Here is a 23,505-nt window from a genome sequence, read left to right on the forward strand (position 1 = left end):
TAAAGGGAGGCCATTAATTCATTTCCTAACCAGCCTGACCCAAAATAATCACTCAGAAACTATATTATTTGCAATACTGTTTGGCCAACAGCTTAAGCATATTTCTAGCTAGCTCTTACATCATAAATAAACCCATTTATAATAATCTGTGTATCACATAGCTGTGGTTTACCAGCAAGGTTCTGGTGTATCTGTCTCCTGAGGGTGGCTATATGACTTCTCCCTGATTCTACCTATTCTCTCTCTCTCTCTCTCTCTCTCTCTCTCTCTCTCTCTCTCTCTCTCTCTCTCTCTTCCAGTCTAGCTATATTCTGTTAATTCATTGGATGAAAGCAGTTTCTTTATTAACCAATAAAAGCAACACCTATACAGAAGGACATTCTACACCATATGATTTGTAGGCAGCAGACAGAGAGAGGGATGGAGGGAGGGAAGGAAAGAGAGACAGAGAGAGAGACAGAGAGAGAGAGAGAGAGAGAGAGAGAGAGAGAGAGAGAGACTGGGCATGGTGTTGGCTTTTGAAATCTCAAAGCCCACTCCCAGTGACACACCTCCTCCAACAAGGCCACACCTCTTAGTCCTTCTCAAACAGTTCTCCTTGGTGACTAAACATTCAAATGTATGAGCCTATGGGGGAAATTCTCATTCAAACATCACAAATATCAGTGGCTTCAATTCTGTAATAAAAAGACAGTCTGGATGAATCAAGAAACAAAATTCATTAATCTATTGCTTACAAGAAATGTACCTTTGTTGCAATAATGATTACTCAAGGAGAGTCTACAGACACTAACTTGCTAAACGAGCATAATCCCTCCCAGAAATCTAAAAACATTGGCCCTTACACTCATAAATAAATATAGTCTTGACCCATCATGATGGATACTTCTCTTTTGAACAGACAGAATACTAAAGAAAATCACAACCAACCAAAATGTAGTCATGGCACCTAATTCCAATAGGCTTATCTATTAAAAACTTCTGCATCTAAGGTTCAAGGAACATTGCAGAAGAGGGGTTTGAAAGATTGTTAGAGCTAGAAGATCAGGGAGTTTTCCATGAAACTGTGTCAAGTAGTCATGTCAGAAGCTACACCTATAAAGTGTTGGTGTACACCTTTAATTCCAAACTCTGAAGGCAGAGGCAGATGAATCTCTGTGAATTCAGGGCAGCCTTGTCTACATATTAAATTCTAGAATTGAAAGACCCTGTAAAAACCCAAAACCCCAAACTCCAAATCAACCCAACCTAACCAAACCAAAATAAAAGATTGGTAGAGGTGTATCAGATTTCCTGGAACTGTAGTTAAAGATGGTTGTTAGCTACCATATATGTTCCAGGAATCAAATCTGGGTCTCCTGGAAGAACAGTCAGTGCTTTTTACTAGACTATGTATCTATTCCTCCAGCCCTAATTATTCATGTTTATTTATTTATTGACTTATTCATATATCTATTTCTTTCTTTCTATCTATCTATATCTATCTATCTATCTATCTATCTATCTATCTATCTATCTATCTATCTATCTATCCATCTAGTGATTTCTTAGTTCTAAAGGATAATATTTGATTCAGGAGTTGAATATACTAAAAGAACTTGTTCTTAAATATTAATAAGTGTTATGGTTGTCTTATTGATTTGTTTAAATTTACTGTATTTTGCTTAATCTTTATTCAAGATTGAGTTTTTATGAGTTATACTGACACAAAGGATATTTTCTTTAAAAATGGTTTATGTCATCTCTAAGATGTTTTATTGCAGGAACCTAAAGTCTATACAGTCACACTCAAAGCAGTATAAATACCACATAACAACTCTAACGGTTATCATATCAGGGCAAATTAATTTTCTCTATGCCATGATATCTCAAGGGCAGGTCTATGGCCTCTTCACTTTTTTTATGGCTATTCTTTGTTATATGGGAATGTCTTATTCCTTGTAATGATGTTTCTCTGCTTCCTTTATTAATGTCATTAGTATTTTCTCTTCTCAACTAGATTGGGTGATGCTAAAGTACTTTTAGTCAGAGTCAAACCTCCTCTGAGGCAAAGCCATCCTGGCAGAGAGTCTGTTCTGTAGCATTTTGTTTGTTGTAGAAGGAGCGGTGGGCCGCTTCTTGCCGCCCGCCTCCCAGCTAGCTTTACACCTGAAATAATTACACAGAAACTGTATTCTTTTAAACACTGCTTGGCCCATTATCTGTAGCCTCTTATTAGCTAACTCTTACATATTGATCTAACCCATTTCTAATAATCTGTGTAGCACCACGAGGTGGTGGCTTACCAGGAGGATTCTAACCTACAGCTGTCTCAGAGAGGAGAGTCATGGTGACTGCCTCATTGCCTTCTTCCTCCCAGCATTCTGTTCTGTCTACTCCATATACCTAAGCTGCTGTCCTATCAAAAGCCAAGGCAGTTTCTTTATTAACCAATGAAAGTAACACATAGACAGTTAACCCTCCTCCATCATTTCCCCTTTTTCTGTTTAAACAAAAAAGAAAGGCTTTAACTTTAACATAGTAAAATTGCATATAACAAAACAATTATCAAGCAAGAATTACAGTTACAATATTTATATCTACTTTATCTTTTATCATAACTAAGGAAAACTATAACTAATCATTCTTCAACTCCATCACAGGCTCCAGAAGGATATAATATTACCTAAGCAAACAAGAAATAAGCAACTTCCAACTCTAGAAATGACAGAGACATCTCGCTGCCTGGACAGTCACCCAAAGTTCTTTTGTACCGTTGAGGCATCCATCTTCAGACTTCAGGCCCATAATTTCCAGAAGAATTTCCATGAAGCAGGAAATTTCAAAGGCAGTTCAGTCACTATCTGCTGTGTCCTGCAGAATGTCTCACAGACTCTTTCATGAATCAGGAACCCCGAAAGACCATCTCACCTTTAGACAAGTTCAGTAGTCCTCTCTCGGTGGATTCTTTGTATCCAGTCTATGCATCAGTCCAGGCAAGAGCAGTTTCTTGCCCAAATGACTATCAAACTCCTTAAGGAGCCTCTTCAATGTCTATCTTCCTCTTGAAGTAGATTTGTGCTGCCAGGAGCAGACATGTCTCATTGTCATGAAAAGTTCTAAGTTATTAAAACATTAAATGCCATATTCTGAAGTCTTTGAAAGATATAAAGAATGCCTATCTAATTGAAATATATCTCTATATATCTAGAAAATCTAACTAACATGACTACAAGATTGACTATTATCGATAATTATCCATTAACAACCTATATTACATTTTTAAATGAACTACACAATCACAATACCTTAATCAAGATCAGAAATACATATATATATAACAAAATTGACCTTAATTCCATACCAATGCAAATTATTAATATCTATATCATATCCCCCTTTAAATGTAAAAGAACATTTATAAGCAATATTTGGGAATATGGGCACAGTTATTTCTCTCCAAACTTCTTCCTGCTGTATGGGGGCGCTGTTAATCAGGTCTTTCATGATAACCTGTGTGCTAGGTTCATCTCAGTTGGCAGTTGAATGAAGTAATTTCTTGAAGGTGTTCACAGCAACCTTTCAGGAGGATGTGGTCTATCATACCATATTGGGATAGAAACAATCCACAGGGTCTCCTCCTCTGTGAAAACAAAAGAAGACCCTCTCCAAAGCATCATATCCTTTGACCCAAATTTGAAAGTCATTATACCCTTATGATATCCATTCTGGTTTAGCTTGGCAGCCCATATAATGAAATGTCTCTCTGTACTTAGCTCCTTCACAGTCAAAAATTTTAAAGAAAACACAATGTACAGAATCCAGACTCTCTGTGAATTTTCCATTTTTACGTGGCTTATTTTTATTTATTTCTTTTAATCTATAACTATCTGTACTCTGTCTCTTTAAAGACTTTACCTTTTTTTTAAGGCATTAACTTTATTCTCTATATTCTTTCTGTTCTCTCTCCCAAGCCTACGAACAGTCATCCAACACTGTGACCCATTTATAGGTCTTGTATGTCTGAATCTGTTCTATTGTGAATCTGTAATATTTTTAGTATCCAGGAGCACTTCTTAATATGCTAAGCAGTTCTTAAAAACTTAAGTTCTACCATGTAGAGGTAATAAGGTACTGTCTATTTCCAGTCTAAACCTTAACTGTGCTTTTATTATGATAATTACGATCGTTCCTGCCTGAGGTCAGCACAGTTTAGCCTGGTGGAGTGGAGCCAGAGCCATGCCTGAGGTCAGCACAGTTTAGCCTGGTGGAGTGGAGCCAGAGCCACTCCAGCCTCAGAGCCGAGCACAGTTCCAGGCACACAGCAGGTCCACATTGGAGCTGCACTCAACAGTTTAATTCTGAGACTGAGCGTGCAGCACAGAAACTCTTTTCATCCAAGTAACAGCCAAATCTGATGCGCAGAGCAATGCACAGCCTGCAAACACCTTTCTGTATGGCCGCAGAAATCGTCCATGCTCTCCCGTCTGCCTAAGCCTGGTCCCACTGTCTGCCCAGGTAGGGAGAGCAGGCATGGTCTCAGAGTATTTTCCTCCTGGTCCCGAGCCGGAGTGGGAACACAAACATCTGGGCCCAGAAATGCTCCATAGCTGGAGTTTGCACTGGCGACAGGGCCTAGGAAGCCGCGGTTTAAAATGGCGCAGCTTTTTTTCTGCCGCTAATGCTGAATCAGGAAATCTCTCTACAACACGCCCTAGCAAACAGCAAATTCTGTGTTAAACTCTCTTTTCCTTATTTTTAAGCTCTCTCGGGTTTTTTAAGTGGATTTAGTTACCACGTTGGGCGCCACTCTGTAGAAGGAGCGGTGGGCCACTTCCCGACGCCCGCCTCCCAGCTAGCTTTACACCTGAAATAATTACACAGAAACTGTATTCTTTTAAACACTGCTTGGCCCATTATCTGTAGCCTCTTATTAGCTAACTCTTACATATTGATCTAACCCATTTCTAATAATCTGTGTAGCATCACGAGGTGGTGGCTTACCAGGAGGATTCTAACCTGCAGCTGTCTAGGAGAGGAGAGTCATGGCGACTGCCTCATTGCCTTCTTCCTCCCAGCATCCTGTTCTGTCTACTCCACCTATCTAAGCTGCTGTCCTATCAAAAGCCAAGGCAGTTTCTTTATTAACCAATGAAAGTAGCACATAGACAGTTAACCCTCCTCCATCAGTTTGTTCATTTTTTTCCCACCACAGACAAGATGTCCTTTTTAAATTTACTGACATGTATATTTCCTAATCATTAGTGTCATTTTATTCAAAGACACCAGATTAAATTTATGATGGGTATAAAAATTCTCAACTGTTAACAGACCCTCATGGGTCAGTGTTCTGTGAACACTGGATAAATTCAACTACTTTGTATTTCCCTCGATATAATGTTTTCTATAGAGGTTTTTGAGGTTCTGCTTCCCATGAGGCATTCTGTCTTATTTGGAAGGGAAGAGACTACAGATCTCTGGGGAGCTCCTTCCTCTCACCTGAGCATGCCTTATCCCTTGGTGTCATCTAGGCAACATGAACTTAATGCTGGGCTGTCTGATTGATCAGTTTTCTATGGAACATCTGGGAGGTAAGTCTACTTTTCTTTTACTTAAAAATCAGGTAGAGTTGAGTCCTTAACTATATATATTCTTTATATTTCCAAGTCTAAAGCTGAAAGAGGAGCATATGTATCCTGCTATTTCAGGGAGGTAGGGTTAGGTTATAATTGGCTTAGTGTTTATCTGTTGGCTTACCAAGAAACAGTGTGAATTCAGAGACTTTTGCATATGTATATTCAGAGCAGTAAACTCAGAAGAACTCTGGTGTGACTTTAGTTTTTTGTTCATGGGTTTCTTTCATGTGTGATTACTTAGTGTTCTTTGAAAGTAAAGGGAGTGGTGCCATGCAATACATAACATACTAGCAATGAAGTAGTGAGAAAGAAATAGTCTCTACCTTAAGGAAGCTCACACTATAGCTAGATAAATGACTGCATAAATAATTATGATTCAGTGTGATAAGTGCTATCATTTCAAAATGTTATGAGATAAGAAAGATCATTCTCTGTAAGAACCTATGGATGTGGCACAAGAAGTCATATGATGATAGCTTAATTTGTACCAGAAGATTGGGAGTGGCACTTATCTATGCTCTCAATCCCTGAAGCATGTGTTTTCTGCATGGTATTGTTTGACATTTGAGCCTCTAAGAAGTTAAAGAACTTCCTAGATATCACACAATTGACACCTGAGAAAACGTAAATGTGTGAGTCCATCTTATGATCAGTGCCTTCTACCATGAATGGACTTTTTGGTCTTCACCCTCTTTTACTGTGTTTGTACCAGTATGTCTCTTTGGGCCTGTAGGGAACTAAATCATACCACCAGTTTGATTCCTGAAGGAGGGGAAGCTTTGTGATATGATTCGAAGTTATCTGTCTCCTACTGTCAGGTACCCTGGATTTTGCTGTAGGAGAGACTCTGTGGATACATACAGTCCTCAACTACTTTGGACAAAGTCTAGCAAGTACCAGGATAGTTTCAAGTCAGTTAGTGGCAGTCTGGGTGATTTCCTGAGGGGATAGATAGCTGTCTCTAGGAAATGATGCCCCAGAGCATCAGCTGACACTAATAAACGATGTCAGGCTACTAACATGGGGGCACAGATTTGGAGGAAATGAGCATGCCAGCAAAGAAGAGAATTGTGCATGGATTTAACTATGATGATGTCATCAAGTAGACAACTATATAAAGTGAGAATTCGAATGAGAAGCAGAATGAAGATCACAGACTATGACTGTGTACAGGCTTGAGGTCTCTCTAAGGGGTGTGGTGTGTCAAGGAGGTACAACATGGACATGTCTTCTGAAGACACTAATGAGTATGTGAGACATTGAATACCAGCCCCCCTGTAAACCAAGAAATGAAAATGAGGTTGGAGAAAGGCAAAGAAGGAAATCTGTATGGGAAAGCACAGTAAAGATGTTCAAAAGTACTAGAAAAGCATCTAACTTGGATGTGACAATACTATCCTAGATGCCCTATGTTGAACAATAAGTGGATTTATTGAGTTTTTAATTGGTCATCCCTCTTTGACTCCACTGTCTGGAAACAAGTCTATGCTCCTCAGCTGACACATCCTTGATGATTGCTTGTTGTATAGGTAAAGTCTGAAGTCAATGCACCCCTTCATATGTCAGGGGTGCTCTTTTCTCACAGTTTTACATTTAGCTATTCTCTCCAGAATTCCAGTCATACACAATGCATTAACACTTTATCTGTTTGGTGCACTCTTCTTTTCATTATTAACTCCTACTCAATTTTAAATACTTAGTTCACAGGTTTCCTGCAAAGAATTTTATTAAAAATTTACTTATTCTATGATGTCTTTTCTATCATTTCAGATCATACCACCCAACTTGCTCCCTCATGGCTAACATACACAATGTAACTGAGTTCATTTTTCTGGGACTCTCTCCTAATCAAGAGGTGCAGAGAGTTTGCTTTGTGATATTTCTGCTCTTGTACACAGCCATTGTTCTGGGGAATCTTCTCATGGTGGTCACTGTTGCAGCCAGCAGAAGTCTTGAATCCCCCATGTACTTCTTCCTTGGCTGCCTCTCCTTTGTGGAGATCTGCTACTCCTCTACAACAGTGCCCAAACTCATCTTTGATCTCCTAGCTCAGAAGAAATCCATATCTGTATGGGGCTGCATGACACAGCTTTTCTTCATGCATTTTTTTGGTGGTGCTGAGATTTTCCTGCTCACGGTGATGGCCTATGACCGCTATGTGGCCATCTGCAAGCCCCTGCACTACACCAGCATCATGAACAGACAGGTGTGTGCTGTCCTTGTGGGAACAGCATGGATGGGAGGCTTTGTGCACTCCTTTGCCCAGATCCTTCTTATCTTCCACTTACCCTTCTGTGGCCCCAATGTCATTGACCATTATTTTTGTGACTTGCTTCCTGTGCTTAAACTTGCCTGCTCAGACACTTTCCTCATTGGTCTGCTAATTGTTGTCAATGGGGGAACACTGTCTGTGGTCAGTTTTGTGGTTCTTTTAGCATCCTATGTGGTTATCTTGTTTCATCTGAGGACTCAAAGCTCTGAGGGACGGTGCAAAGCCCTTTCCACCTGTGGGTCCCATATCACTGTAGTTATATTGTTCTTTGGTCCCTGTGTTTTCATCTACATGAGACCTTCTGCTACACTGCCAATAGACAAGATGGTAGCTGTGTTCTACACAGTGATAACTCCCCTCCTCAACCCTGTCATCTACTCCCTGAGAAATGCGGAAGTGAAGAAAGCCATGAAGATGCTATGGATCAGGACAATCAAAGTAGATGAGAAATAGTCTGGATATTGGTTATCAGTATTGTAATGGTGCTGAGTCCAAATTGATGGGGCCCTGTGATTGGAAGAATTGGCATCTTAGAAAATACTTGTAAATTAGTTCCTTTTATGGAAATACCTTTACATAACTATTTTAGATTGTTACATTCCTATCACTCTCCATAATACTGTAGCAAATATTTGTAGCAGAATAATAGATTATACTTATTTTAGTTTAGATTCACTTCCTATTGTAATTTTACTGTGACACAGGACAGAAATACCTTTGCTTCACAAGGTCGGTTACTTTGAGCAAATTGTCTTACGAATGTAAGCGTGATAGAAAAAAAAACACTTCGCTTAACAGAATAGTATCCTTTTTGACTAAGAAATGAATGAATGGATGAGCTATCTCACCTTGTCTTGACAGATGTTTGTTAATTGCAAAAGGAAACATGTAACTTCTTAACTATCTCTTACACGATTTCCCAAAGTGAACATCACTCCAGTAACAAGATAAACTGATGGAGCACAACTCATTATATGGTGTGCTCTAGAGACACACAACATTATTACTGTGCTATTATTTCCAAAATATGCAACCTAAGTATAATTTTGTAATAGAGAAAATCAAACTCAATGGTGTTTTGCAGCATGCTGGCATTTACTATTAAAAAAAAATAGAGAGAAAGAAAGATTGAAAAATTGTTTCCCCTTCAAATTACTCTTAAGGGTAGGCTGTATGCCCAGAAATAAATGGCCAACCGAAAGCAAACTCAGTGAGATCTTTGGACTTTTCTTGTCTCATAATGTGTCAGAGCTTTCTTTTTTCTTTTTAAAAATTTTATCTCTGGGTGATGGTGGCTCAAGCCTTTAATCCCAGCACTTGGAGACAGAGGCAGGCAGATCTCAGTGAGTTTGAGGCTAGCCTGGTCTACAAGGTGAGTTCTAGGACAGGACTGTTACACAAAAAAGCCCTGTCTACACACACACACACACACACACACACACACACACACACGCATACACACACACACACACACATACACACATTCACACACTCTTTTAAATGTATATATGAATATTCTTTTTAATGTCACAGGTCTTTTGCATATATATAAAACTTCCTGTTTAGTGTTTTTATGGGATTCCTAAGTGTTTAATGAGTGTTTCTCTGCTTCCATATCTGTGTCATTTGTCTTTCTTTCTTTTTTTTTTTTGGTTCTTTTCCTTTGTTTTGTTCTATTCCTGTGTGTTAGTTTTTGTTTTGTTTTATTTTATTCTTATTCCTTCGAAACATTTGTTTTCTAATGAGAGATTGAAGATGCCTTTTGTTGCTTGGCAGACCACAATAAGATCCAGCTGTTAGCAATGGCTGGCTGTGGAAATCCTGTCTAGACTCTCCAGGAAATCACATGTAGGAGCCTAGGTTTCCTCTGAACATCCTTCAACAAATGCCTACAGTTGAAGTTTCTTTTTAAATTGTTTATTCAGGAAGAAGTTAATTGAGTAGCAGGACTCAACTGTATCCCCGAAGATGCTTAAGTGAACATGTCTCTAAGATGCTACATGTTACATTTTATCACATGTAGAACTGTGTGCAAACCCAGTTGTTGACAGAGGTTTCTCTCCAGCCCATTGTTCCATAGCACTTCTCCCTTTTTTTCAAAAAAAAAATTCTGAATCTAGTCTCCTTTGTTTAGCTTTCTTCCTGACCATTATTTTTAACAACTTCTAATCAACTCTCTAAAGAAAGAAAAACATCCATAATCCATTTCTTGGGAATGTGAGCATTGTTTTCCAGGCTACTTCCTGCTGATTGGGGGCACTGATAGGCTTATGCAGCTTTCTAGCATTCTCTGTCTTCTCTGTTTCCCTCAGCTTCTCTTTGGGCTGTCAACAGTGTTTCCAGCAGTTCACTCTGGCTTCCCTCTTAGGGATGCAAGCTTCATAATGAATGTATTTTTGTTTTCCACTTTAAAAAAAAAAGAATTCCTAATGATGATTTCTAGGTTGAACCTTGTGAGTCTTTCCCATCTATTTTTTATTAGAGAAAAAAAGAGAGAAACAAGTGGCTAAGAAATGGCATGCTATATCACACAAAAGAGCTTTTTTCCCTTTATGAGCTGATGACAACTGAATGTGATACATGCTCTGGATCAGACTTTCTAGACGAAGCAGTGGGATTGTGTAAATATTAGTTTGCTAACTTGAAAATGACACCATCTATCTTAGAGAGCATCTTTGGATTAGGATTTGCTCACTGAAGTGCTAGGGATAGAAAGACAATGTGTGGAAGTTTTCAAAAATTTTAAAATATATACATTTGTCACAACAATTTATTAGTAACATAAAGTAGAGCAGGCAGGGAGAGTAACTGTGATTGGTTTGCATAACTATCTGGATGGATATTAATAAAAATTAAAGTTGTGATTTATGTAGTATATATTGATAACAATAAACCATTACAGAAACATTGAAATGTAAAAATTAGATTTAAAATAAATCCAATAAAATGTTTGGAGAGACTTGACACCAGAGGGGTTCCCAGGTGTCCAAGGAGATGTTCCCAACTTGTTCCTTAGGCAGCTGAGGAGAGGGCACCTGAACTGGCCCTATGCTATAGCCACACTGATGAATATCTTGCATATCACCATAGAACCTTCATCTGGCGATGGATAGAGATAGAGACAGAGACCCACATTGGAGCACTGGACTGAGCTCCCAAGGTCCAAATGAGGAGCAGAAGGAGGGAGAACATGAGCAAGGAAGTCAGGACCACGAGGGGTGCGTCCACCCACTGAGATGGTGGAACTGATCTAATGGGAGTCCCAGCTGGACTGGGACTGATGGAGCATGTGATCAAACCGGACTCTCTGAATGTGGCTGGCAATGAGGGCTGACTGAGAAGCCAAGGACAATGACTCTGCATTCTGATTCTACTGCATGTACTGGCTTGGTGGGAGCCTAGTCTGTCTGGATGCTCGCCTTCCTAGACCTGGATGGAGGGGGAAGGACCTTGGATTTCCCACAAGGCAGGGAACTCTGACTGCTCTTAGGACTGTAGAGGGAGGGGGAGATGGAGTGGGAGAGGGAATAGGGAGAAGGGGAGGAGGTGGAAATTTTTAATTAAAAAAAAATAAATAAACCCAATAAAATGTTTGGAGATGTGCTGTGATAATTGGATTCTTTATTTTAAGAGCTGTGAAACGAACTACTTTTCTTTATATTAGGCATAATTGACAATGACATTAAATACTTTAATAATATAATATACATGTTGTATATATGATATCTTATTCATGACAGAAACATTAAATCTTTAGAACTGAACACAAATTATAATCTTGTGAGTAAGCATAACTGAATGATTAAGCAAAATTAAAACAGATGAACTCTTCTGATTGTATACATTTGTTGTATTTGCTTGAAGATTTCAAAATCAATATTTGAAACCTATACTATTAGTATTTTAAGCAATCTACTTTAAATATTGAATAATAAATACTTTTGTGGTGCTTCTGTTTATCACACTTGCCCTTTTGCCAGCACAATTACTAAACTCTTTAAAACCGTATGTAGACTATAAAGTCCTAAAATATGGAACTTTCTAATTGAACATATAAAGTATTCAAGGTATTTTGGGTATAAATATAGGTTTGTGAAAGTCATGTGCTTAATTATTTTATTATTGGTGAGTTAGAGATAGGAACCTGAATTTTAACTCAGAGCCTTGTATATAGTAGGGACAGATTTTATTTATTTTGAATTATTTTTTTGTTGATGTGCCAATGAAGCTGGGGAAAATTCCACATGGTTCTACTCCTAGATGAAGAGGTGTATGAAGTTATTATTTGCTAAGGGTCAATTGTCTTCAGGCACAAATTTCCACATAGGTTGTCCAATTCAAAGTGGTCATGGTTGGGAACACAACATATGAGCAAAGCTAAATGAACTCAGTAGGTTATATATACAGGTGTGAATATATATATATATATATATATATACATATATATGTATATATATGTGTGTGTGTGTGTGTGTACACACACTTATGCATGTGTATATAACTGGAACAATTTAAAAAGAGATTATGATTTGGGAAGGGGTGTGGAGGACTTGGTGTAAAAGAAGGAGAAGGGGTGATAAAGATGCAATGTGCTCATGTATAAAATTCCCAGAAAATATAAATAACTCTTAAATAAAAATGAAGCATCATTTCAATCATATTTGCTTAAGGTATTCAACACACTCTTTTAATGTATTTATGCCCAATGAAAGTTTCAGTACAATGAAGAAAATTAAGGTTATCTCTAACCTTTATTTTTATTTTGCTGTGAATATTTTTATTTATCAAAAGCCACCAGAGTCCAGCTCTGCTGACTTTCTCCCGGGATTTGGTTAGGTTGCCTCAGTGTAGTGAAAGGAACTTAGAAAATTTCTAGCCTAAGAGGAAATGGAATGAGCTCACATGCTTGTAGTTCCAGTCAGGTTTGTTCACTGTTTTTTTTTAAATTATTATTTTCTTGTCCTAATTGTCTACAGATTTTTAGCTCTTATTCTGTTTCAATTCCAATTCTCTGTTACAAATTTCTGTTCCAGTTCATTCTTGTTCTAATTATTCTACATTCCTTTCTTCTTCTCCTTCTTCTTCTCCTTCTCTTTCTCCTCTTCCTCCTCTTTCTGATTCAATAGAATCATTTATGAGTTTTATAGGTTTGAACAATTTTCCTTACCTTTCTGAGCTCTCTTTGCTCAATCTATCAATTGGGAATGCCCGTTGTTGTCACTTTCCCTATATGAGACATTAGAAAAGTAGAAAGATACAGAAATGCAAATTCAGTGTGCTGTTGCTTTGGAAATTACACCTTGTAGTAAAGAAACTCTACTCTTTCTGATGCCCCTCCACCATGTTTGGGAATTTGCTGGCAAATGCTTATAATTGTAAAAATATATAATTGTAAGACTCTTACAACAGTTATTAAGAGACAGTTGGCGTAGCTGTGCTACTATGTCCACATTGGTTACTCTCTCATCTTCACAATGATTGAGTAGATGATCTCAGAGATCATTCTATGTCTGTGTTGTTTAAAGTATGTGTGTGAGGTAGCCTGGATTTCTTTGTCTGAAGTTTTCTTGGCAATTGTTGACATCATGGGTACAATGAGGTGTGAGAGGGTAGCAGAGGCCACCTGGAGCCCCCACAAGGATGTCCTAGTGGGCTGAGATGGTGGATCCTTCTCTGTCACTCACCTCAGAATACAGAATGGAGGACCTTTGGGGCCAGATCAGCCGGGGCCAATCATAAGGGGCAAGTAGAAATCTTGGCTTTCTAATTGGATTAATTAGAGAGAGCTCTCTTAACTCTGAATGAAGTAAATATGAACTTGGCTTTTGCTGTTGTTAGGAACTCCCTGGGCATGCTATGCTCAGGAAATTCAGCTCTCTGATTTAAATTCTTCATCCCTCACACCTAAATGGTTCAGGACTTTTGGTCCAGCAAACATTTCTAACTTCCTTTTCATAGGCTTTAGGGTAGAATTGTCCCATTGTATTTCCCTGTCATTTTCCGAATGAGGTCATTAAGTGTTAGAGTTGACACACAGGGGTATCAGCATTAATGACAACTGGTGAGTCTCTTTGGGTGGAGCAGATTTCAAGTCTTGCATTCACTGAGCTCTTCCGAGGATGAACAGACACTAGGGTGGGGCCTTTCAAACACTGGCACATTTCTTCTACCCCTTCCTTCTTATTTCCCTATCTCCTTCAGTCTTTAACAAGGTCTCACATATCCCAGGTTGGCCTTGTACTTTCTAGGTAGCCGAGGATCATCTTGAACTTCTGATCTTCTTGACTTCACCTCCAAGTGCTGGGATTATGGGAATGAACCATCACATCCAGTTTTATGTGATGCTGGAGCTTTCTACATGCTAGGTAAGCACTCTACCAGCTGCACAGCACACCTAATCCCTTCACTGGCTTATTTCATTGTTGATATCCCTGCTTCACAAGCTTTCATAAACGGAAAGCCTGTCTCAGAATTGCTCTCTATTAGCAGATGAGATCGCCTTATGTATCATTTTGTCAGAGTCTTGTCGTCTGACTAAAAAGCTTGCAGCTTGATTTAGAGCAGATGATAGAGTTAGTTTTTTTTTAAAACAAGATTCTGGTTGAATAATTTGCAATGATAGTTTTATAAATAATTGCTGCTACATTTTTTTTTAAAAAATATTCTTTTGAGAAATTTAAGCACCTTGGCTAAGACTGACATTTTCTAGAGGACACAAAGGTATTAACGTCATCTGAGCCTGAATGGAGCTCAGCCTATGCAGAAACCTGAATTTTGGGTCTGGAGATGGTATTCAGTGATTGAGTGCTAGTGCAGCACAGTTTATGATTATTGAGCAAAATAAAATGGAGGAAGAGGTCCCTGTGTTTTATTTATCTACACCTCATTGATATGTCTTTGGAGAAAAAGTTGGAGAGAGGGAATACTGGACACGGGCAGCTGGGTCAATTTCATCTTTCAGAACAGCACAGAACATGAGATTCTAAGATAAGAAGTGTCAGGCAGGAAGTCACAAAGTAGGTGTTGGATTCATTAGAAAGATCTGAAAGGTTCTCAAGGAAATTGTTTATTGGGTGAATTTAATTTAAGCTTCTATGTTCAATTCTGTTTAAAGTTTCATTAGCTACAAATCCTAGAAGTATCCAGTTAGCTTTCTGCCTGATAAGAATGTTCACTTATCTTTCAGTCTTTTACTTTGTCTCCAATAAATAAGAAATTATAATTAAAATTATTTATACCCCATAGGTGATATGTCATCATTTTTGTCCATGTTTAACTTGGCTGATGACCCTTTATGAAATTCCCTCAAACACGTTTTTAGTTCCTCTTAGATGTTGGCTCCTTTATTGTTGTCCCACCCAAATGCATTTAATTTATAGCTTTTTAAGATATTTGTATTATAAAGATATATTACATATCAATAATCTTAAACTCAAACTAAGCCAAACCAGCCCAGTCCAGCCCAATCCAAATGAAATCAGGGATAGGAGATAGGTCAGTTGGGAAAGTGCTCGCCATGAAAGAATGAGGACCTGAATTTGATTCCGAACAACCAGGTAAAAAACAAGATGTGATGGTACTTATTTATAATCTCAGTGCTGAGGAGGCAGAGACAGGTGGATATTTCAGGTTTACTGGCCAGCTAATCTAGCAGAATGCGCAAGACCCATGATCCAGTGAGAAACACTGTCTCAAAAAATAATGTGAATGGCACTTCTGAGGAATTTCACCTGAGAGTTACCTCTGGCCTCTATACACATCATTTCTGTGCATGTGTTGGGTGGAAGATTCCTGTATCAGAATCCTGGAACACTGAACATTTCTAAATGTAATGTTATGCATGCCTACACTGCAAGAGTACTTTAAGATAATGTAGATTGAAGTATACTCAATTATGCTTTGATACAATATAATTTGACTTTAGCATATATAAATTCTGGAGGCTGGTAAGTTTTGCCAACTGCAGAATAATTAGAGTTGAGAAATCACTCCTTGTAGAATGTGATCCTGTTCTGTTGTTGGGCAGGACTGTGTCATCAGTTAAGTCACTACGAGTCAGAGATTCAAGATTTGAGCTGGATCATGCATATCTTCCCTCCATTTTTGAGGATAGTCAGGTAATTCCTATGTATGAAGAGAATTACAAAGTCAAATTTCAACCTGAGACTAATATCCAGCAGTTGGTAATTGCTATTTTAATCACTGTGTCATGGAATCTTTACTTTGAAAAAACCCAAATCAAACAGGGAGGTAGGGAGGAAAGGAACAAGGGAGGGAAGAAGAGACAGATGGAGGGAAACAGGGAGAAAGAAAGAGAGGGAGGGAGGGAGGGAGAAGAGAGACCAGACCAGAAAGCCAAGAGAATGCCTCTCATTTCTGGTGAATTCTGATTCTAATTTCTGTGATTCTAGGTTCTCAGAAACAGTGCTTTAAAACATGGCAGTTACAAGCAATATAACAGAAATAATTTTTCTGGGGTTTTCCCAGAGTCAGCATGTACAGAAGGTTATTTTTGTGATGTTTCTCCTGATATATGTAGCCATTGTGCTGGGCAATGGCCTCATTGTGGTAACTGTTATGACCAGCAAAGGACTCTCTTCCCCTATGTATTTCTTCCTCAGCTACTTGTCATTGGTAGAGCTCTGTTACTGTTCTGTCACAGCCCCCAAGCTCATCTTTGACTCTTTGCTCAAAAGGAAAGTCATTTCCCTTCAGGGCTGCATCACACAGATATTTTTCCTCCATTTCTTTGGTGGCACTGAAATCTTTCTTTTGACAGTGATGGCCTATGACCGCTATGTGGCCATCTGCAAGCCTTTGCACTATGTCACCATCATGAATCGAAGAGTATGTGGCCTACTGGTAGGGGCAGCATGGAGTGGGGGCTTGTTGCATTCTGCTGGACAAGCGTTCCTCATTTTCCAACTGCCCTTTTGTGGTCCCAACATCATTGACCACTACTTCTGTGACGTCCACCCAATGTTGAAGTTGGCTTGCTCAGACACCTTCCTCATTAGTCTGCTAATCATCATCAATGGTGGCTCCATCTCAGTGATCAGCTTTGCAGTGCTTCTGGCTTCTTATGTGGTCATCCTGCATTCCCTGAGGAGCCACACGGCAGAAGGACGGCGTAGGGCACTCTCTACCTGTGCCTCTCACCTTGCTGTGGTGGGTCTGTTCTTCATACCCTGTTCTTTTGTCTATATGAGACCCTGCATCACCTTCCCTGTGGACAAGATCGTGGCTGTGTTTTATACAGTTGTCACACCTCTCTTGAACCCCATTATTTACTCTTTCAGGAACTCTGAGGTAAAAAATGCCATGAAGAGACTTGCATGGAGGAAGACGACTTGGGAAGAAAAGTAGAAAATTTGGGCAAAACAGGGACAGTAGATGGGAAGTTGGGGGGTAGCTCAGGTCTCCCTAGATCTCTGCCTTGTTTGACAATGGTCTTATTGAAATTTACATTCCCTCATATTTATGTCCATAGAAAACAGTGAAGATATCTAGAGTGGAGTAAGAGGGATATTCTAGTGCCAGAATGGCCTTGAGGTAGATTGGCAAGTCTGGAAATGTGAACTTCTTCAGTATCCCAAGCCAGTCTGGGAAGATTGAGGAAGGAGACAAAAAAAGAGGAAAATGAAGAGCCAGTGTTCATAGTTTTGTTTTCCGATGTATCTCAAGTATCTGCTACATTTTTTGGCACTTTGTTGGTATTCCATTAATATTAACTGATCAAATGAGTGAATGAATATATACTAGTTATGGAAAATGAAAACAATGAAAGCAACTAAAAGATGTTACAGAAATATATTTTCTTATCTTGGGACTTAGAAGCTGTGTAGTAACACAATACAAACAGAATTCAAAACTCTGAGAAAATAACAAAGCTATTGTAAATGAATGAATATATGAAAGAACAAACAAATGTCATAGATTCAAAGTAACTGTAAATAAACAAATATAATTAAATTATATTAGATTCACCAAAACTATTCAGAATCATATCAAATGCTTCCCTGCACCTTGAATATTGTAGTGATAAAATGTGTGTGTGTGTGTGGGAGAGAGAGAGAGACAGAGACAGAGACAGAGAACATGAATCCTTGACCCAAAAACTGAGTTTCTTCTGGGTGTATGAATCAATAACTAAAAATCAGAATTTTTTTTTAAGAGTGCACCAGTACCTGGAGTAGTAGAATTATTGTAAGTCCAATGTCAAGGGCAGATTGGTAGAAGGTTGAGAAAAAGCAACTAAAATCCTGCATTAACAGCACCTAAGTACTGCTTTTGAAAATAATTTCCCCTTTCATCTCCTCCCTTCCAACCATCCCATGTAGCATCCTACCCCACTTCCTGTAAAATTTATGTCCTCTTTTTCTTTAATATATATGTATATATATATATATGTGTGTGTGTGTGTGTGTGTGTGTGTGTGTATGTGTGTATGTATTTAAAATAAATAAACACAGCCCATTCAGCCTGTATAAATGTTAATTGTATTTTTATGTTTTCAGGGCTGACCATTTGGTTTTGGATAACCAGTTGGTGTGCTCTTCCCAAGCAAAGACTACTTCTCCCACTCTCAGCATGCCTCAGTTGCCAGCAGTTCTTTGTCTAGGGTTGAAGCCTAGTGAGCTTTCCCTCTTCCATGCTAGCATGTCCATTGGTGTCATCTTTGTTCAGCTTTGTTAAGGCAGCCATGAAGGGTGAGACTTGATGGTTGTAATTTCTGACATTTCTAGGAGACAACCTCACAGCAAACGCCTTGCTTCTCTGGCTCTTATGGGGTCCCTCTTCTACAATGATCTCTGAACCTTAGGTACAGGACTTGTGTTGCAGATGTGCCTATGATATACCTAGCAATGTGTTCTTTGCTATGTTGGTCATAACACAAATGAGTTCTGTCTCATGAAGTAGGTCTGAAATCTAAGCAGGTGGTTGGTTACTGTCATAATATTGATGCCACTATTGCACTACTGGGCAAACCTTGCCAGACTAGTTGTTATTGTGATGTGCAATTCCCCTCTGTATGCTTTGATTACCATTAGTAAATAAAGAAACTGCTTTGGACCTATAACAAGGCAGAACTTAGCTAGGCAAGAAAAACTAAATTGAATTCTGGGAGGAAGAAGGTGGAGTTAGGGTGAAGTCTTGGTGCCACCGCCAAAGATAGACACAGCAAAATTTTGCTGGTAGGCCATGACCTCATGATGATGCACAGATTAACAGAGATGGGTTAAATTAAGATGTAAGAGTTAGCCAATAAGAAGTTAGAGCTAAGGCTTTGCAGATTCTAATGAAATAAATATGTGTTTTTTTTTCAGTTTGTTTATATGGTAGATTACATTGACAAATTTTCCTATGTTGAAACATCCTGCATCTCTGGGATGAAGTCAACTTGATAATGGTGGATGATTTTTTTTATGTGTTCTTAGATTCAGTTTGCTAGTATTGTTTTGAGTACTTTTGCATCAATGTTCATGAAGTAGATTGGTCTATAATTCTCTTTCTTTTGTACATCTTTGCTTGGTTTCAGTATCAGGGTAACTGTGTACTCATAAAATAAATTTGGTCATATTCTTTCTGTTTCTATTGTGTGGAACAATTTGAGGAGATTTTGTATTAGCTGTTCTTTGAAATTCTGATAGAAACCATCTGGCTGAAACCATCTGGCCCTGAGTTCTTTTTGGTTGGGAGACTTTTAATAACTGTTTCTGTTTTCTTGGGGGTTACAAGTCTGTTTAAGCTGTTTATCTGAACTTGATTTAAGTTTGGTATGTGTATCTCTCAAGAAAGTTTTCCATTTCTTTAAGATTTTCCAATTTTGTGGAGTACAGGTTCTTGAAGTATGAACTAATGATTTTCTGTTTTTCCTCAGAGTCTGTTGTTATGTCCTCCTTTTCATTTCTGATTTTCTTAATTTGGATATTCTCTGTCTGCCTTTTGGCTAGTTTGGATAAAGATTTGTGTATCTTGTTGGTTTTCTCAAAGAACCAACTGTTTGTTTCATTGATTCTTTGTATTGTTCTATTTATTTCGACTTTATTGATTTCAGCCCTGAGTTTATTTCCTGTCATCTAGTCTTTCTGCATGAGTTTGCTTCTTTTTGTTCTAGAGCTTTCAGGTGTGTTGTTAAGTCACTTGTGTGAAATTTCTCCTAATTATGTAAAAACTTAGTGCTATGAACTTTCCTCTTAGCACTGCTTTCCTTATGCCCCATAAGTTTGTGTATGTTTTAAATTCATTTTTATTGAATTCTAGAAAGTTTTTAATTTCTTTATTTTTTCCTTGACCCAGTGGTGGTTCAGTTGAGAGTTGTTCTGTTTTCATGAGTTTGTAGGCTTCTTGTAGCTTGTGTTGTTGTTGATCTCTAACTTTAGCCCATAGTGGTCTGATAATATACAAGGAGTTATTTCAAATTTTTAGTATCTGTTTAGATTTGTTTTGTGACTGATATGTGGTCAGTTCCAGAGAATGTTCTATGAGATGCTGAGAAGAAGGTATATTCTTTTGTGTTGGGGTGAAATATTCTGTAGATGTCTATTAGGATCATTTGAGTCATAACATCTGTTAGTTCCATTGTTTCTCTGTTAAGTTTCTGTCTGGAATACCTGTCTGTTGGTGAAAGTGGGGTGTTGGTTAAAGTCTCACACTATTAACATGTGGGAGTTTGATGTGTGATTTAAACTTTTGAAATGTTTCTTTTACACCTTTGTATGTGGGGCATAGATGTTCAGAATTGAGACTTCATCCTGATGAATTTTTTTCCTTTGATGAAATATGAAATGTCCTTCTTCATCTCTTTTGGTTAATTTAATTTGAAGTACCTTTTGTTATACGTTATCGTATAGATATACGATAGGTACACTGGCTTGTATCTTAGGTCCATTTGATGGAAAAATTTTTTCCAACCCTTTACTCTGAGGATTTGTGTCTTAGAAGTTATGGTGTATTTCTTGTGTGCAGCAGAAGGATGAATCCTGTTTTCATATCCATTTTGTCAGCCTGTCCTTTTATTGGCAAATTGAGTCCATTGATATTAATAGATGTTCTTGACCAGTGATTGTTAATTCCTGCTAATTTTTTGGTTTTGGTGGTGGTGGTAGTAGTGTGTATGTTTCACTTCTTTGAATTTTGCTGTTGTGAAATTATCTATTGCCTGTGGGTTTTTTTGTGAATGTAACTGAGTTCCTTCTAGTACTTTCTGCAGTGCTGTATTTTTGGATAGGTATCATTTAAATCTGGTTTTGTTATAAAAGAGTCTTGTTTTCTCTATCTTTGTTGATTGAAAATTTTGTTGTGTATAGTAGTCTGGGTTGGCATCCATTGCCCCTTATTGTCTGTAGAATGTCTTTCCAGGTCCTTCTGGCTTTTAGAATCTCCATTGAGTAGTTGGATGTAATTCTGGTAGGTCTGCTTTAATTTGTTACTTGACTTTTTTCCTTTGAAGCTCTCAAAATTCTTTTCCTATTCTGTATGTTTAATGTTTTAATTATTATATGGTGAGAGAACTTTTCTTTCCTTTGGTTCATTCTAGTTGGTGTTATGTAAGCTTCTTGTACATTTATAGGCATGTCCTTCTTTAGGTTGGGGAAGTTTTCTTCTGTGATTTTGTTGAATATGTTTTCTGTGCTTTTAAGTTGGAATTCTTCTCTTTCTTCTATCCATATTATTCTTAGGTTTTTTTCATGGAGTCTCAGATTTCCTGAATGTTTTGTGTTAGGAACTTATGGGATTTAACATTTTCTTTGACTGCTGAATCTATTTCCTCTATTGTATCTTCAATGCTTGAAATCTTCACTTTCATCTCTTGTATTCTATTGGTAATGAATACATCTGTAGTTCCTATTCACTTCCCCAGATTCTCCTTTTCCAGAACTCCCTGGATTTGTGTTTTCTTTACTGTTTTTATTTCAATTTTCAAGTATTTAACTGTTTACTTCATCTGTTTTATTGGTTTTTCTTGTTTTTTTTTTATTTCTTTAAGGAATTTATTGATTTCTTCTATTCTTTTGTTTCTTTTCCTCAACTTCCCTAAGGGAACTTTTCATTTCCTATTTCAGAGCCTATCATTTTCATAAAATACTTTTAAGTTCATTTGCTTGTGTTTCAGTTGCGTTGGAATGTTCAGGTCTCGCTGAACCCAGGATCACTGGGTTCTGGTGGTGCCATACTGCACTTTCAGTGCTTGAATGTATTGTTACACTGGCATTTACTTACTTTTTCTTCCATCTGGTATGGCTTATACCTGTGCCTATTCTTCCAGCTACTGTAGTTTACACCTGTGCCCATGTAGTCTGCTGTTTTTCCAATGGGTGAGGTTTGTGCCTGTTCCTATGTAGTCTGTTAGGGTTGTGGTGGAAGACTGACCACATGGAGGATGTTCAGATGCATGGGGTTTGGGTGTCAGAGTGGGTTTTGGAGGGACCGAGTTCAGTGCATGGTGATGGTGGGGCACAGCCTGAAGACAGGTATCTCACTTCCTGAAGGCTGGCGGAGACTGCCATGATGTATGTATGTTAAGAAGCTTTCCGTAAACCATTTTCAAATGTCTTTCATGTTAAGTCTTACTTCTCCATACTCTGTCCTCTAGTCTGCCCTCCTATCTTCTTCTCATGTAATCCTTCCTGCTCTATTGTTCTTTTTCCCATAATATGCTTTTTATCTCTTTTTGTTCACTTTCCATGCACTGCATTGTCCCTTACTAGTTTTCTGCTTTCTGCGTGTGTGCGTACACACACACACACACACACACACACACACACACATATATAATTTTAATTTTTAAAACTTTGTTATATATTGTGTGTGTGTGTGTTACTCACTAACACATTGGCTTCTCTTGTCCCTGATTTTCTTAAAGAGTAACATATACAAATAGTATTATGACTTGTGATTTTCTCTTAACATATTTCAAAGAGCCACGCATATATTTTACCACTTACTATTATACAATAACTTAATGAATGAGTGTATTATAATTATTTTACTATTTTCTTGTAAGTGTGTCTTGGTTCAACAAGACACATGTAAGCTTATAACTTTTCATATATAGGTGCTGTTGTATACCTTATCTTAAGTTTGGAAAGGTTTCTCTGGCATATGTAGTTAGGTGTAAAATTGTTGTTAAAGTTAATGCTCAATTGCTTCTAAAAGTGGTTAGATCAATATTCACTACAACTAGCAATGATTTAAGAGATCCTATTGCTATACACCCTTGCCAACATGTGTATCACCATGACATCTTTTGGTAGTTTCAGGCATTCATGCAATGTACATTCTTAGTTTACCTGAGAGGCTACAATAAGAATACTAATTTGAAATAGCTCAACCACAAATATTCATTTCTTATTGTTTTGCCAGCTCAAAGTGAAGGCAGCAGAAAAGTAGGTGTCTCTTCAGGACTTGCTTCAAGACACAAGCTTGCAAATTGAATCATTTGCCCAAATAGAAAAGCTAGGAATGAAGATCTGGGTGAGAATAAACCCACAGGCATCTAAGACTGGGCACTGAACTTTTATTTGGATGGTAAAGTGTGACTTTGCAAAGCTGGAAAATCTGGGGTCACAAGTTCTTTCAGACTTTGTCCACCTCTCTATAATATCACACCTGGGC

The 23,505-nt window shown here is 38.1% G+C and overlaps 2 protein-coding genes across 2 annotated transcripts; both read left to right on the top strand.

The window, feature by feature from the left end:
- Positions 1 to 7,410: 7,410 nt before the first annotated feature.
- Positions 7,411 to 8,340, top strand: LOC125400874 (olfactory receptor 4X2). The gene has a single exon (XM_087902166.1). The coding sequence runs from the start codon at positions 7,411 to 7,413 to the stop codon at positions 8,338 to 8,340; it is 930 nt and encodes a 309-aa protein (XP_087758292.1).
- Positions 8,341 to 16,323: 7,983 nt separating this feature from the next.
- Positions 16,324 to 17,253, top strand: LOC148117799 (olfactory receptor 4X1-like). Its single transcript, XM_087901901.1, has one exon. It carries the CDS (start codon positions 16,324 to 16,326, stop codon positions 17,251 to 17,253), a length of 930 nt encoding a protein of 309 aa, XP_087758027.1.
- Positions 17,254 to 23,505: the final 6,252 nt, after the last annotated feature.

Source organism: Myodes glareolus, chromosome 26, assembly GCF_982192425.1.
Source record: "Myodes glareolus chromosome 26, mMyoGla1.1, whole genome shotgun sequence".
Taxonomy (NCBI): Eukaryota; Metazoa; Chordata; class Mammalia; order Rodentia; family Cricetidae; genus Myodes; species Myodes glareolus.

Bases quoted from the DNA above. Each gene is read 5' to 3' on its own strand.
- LOC125400874 (XM_087902166.1), top strand. From the start codon at position 7,411: ATGGCTAACATACACAATGTAACTGAGTTCATTTTTCTGGGACTCTCT.
- LOC148117799 (XM_087901901.1), top strand. From the start codon at position 16,324: ATGGCAGTTACAAGCAATATAACAGAAATAATTTTTCTGGGGTTTTCC.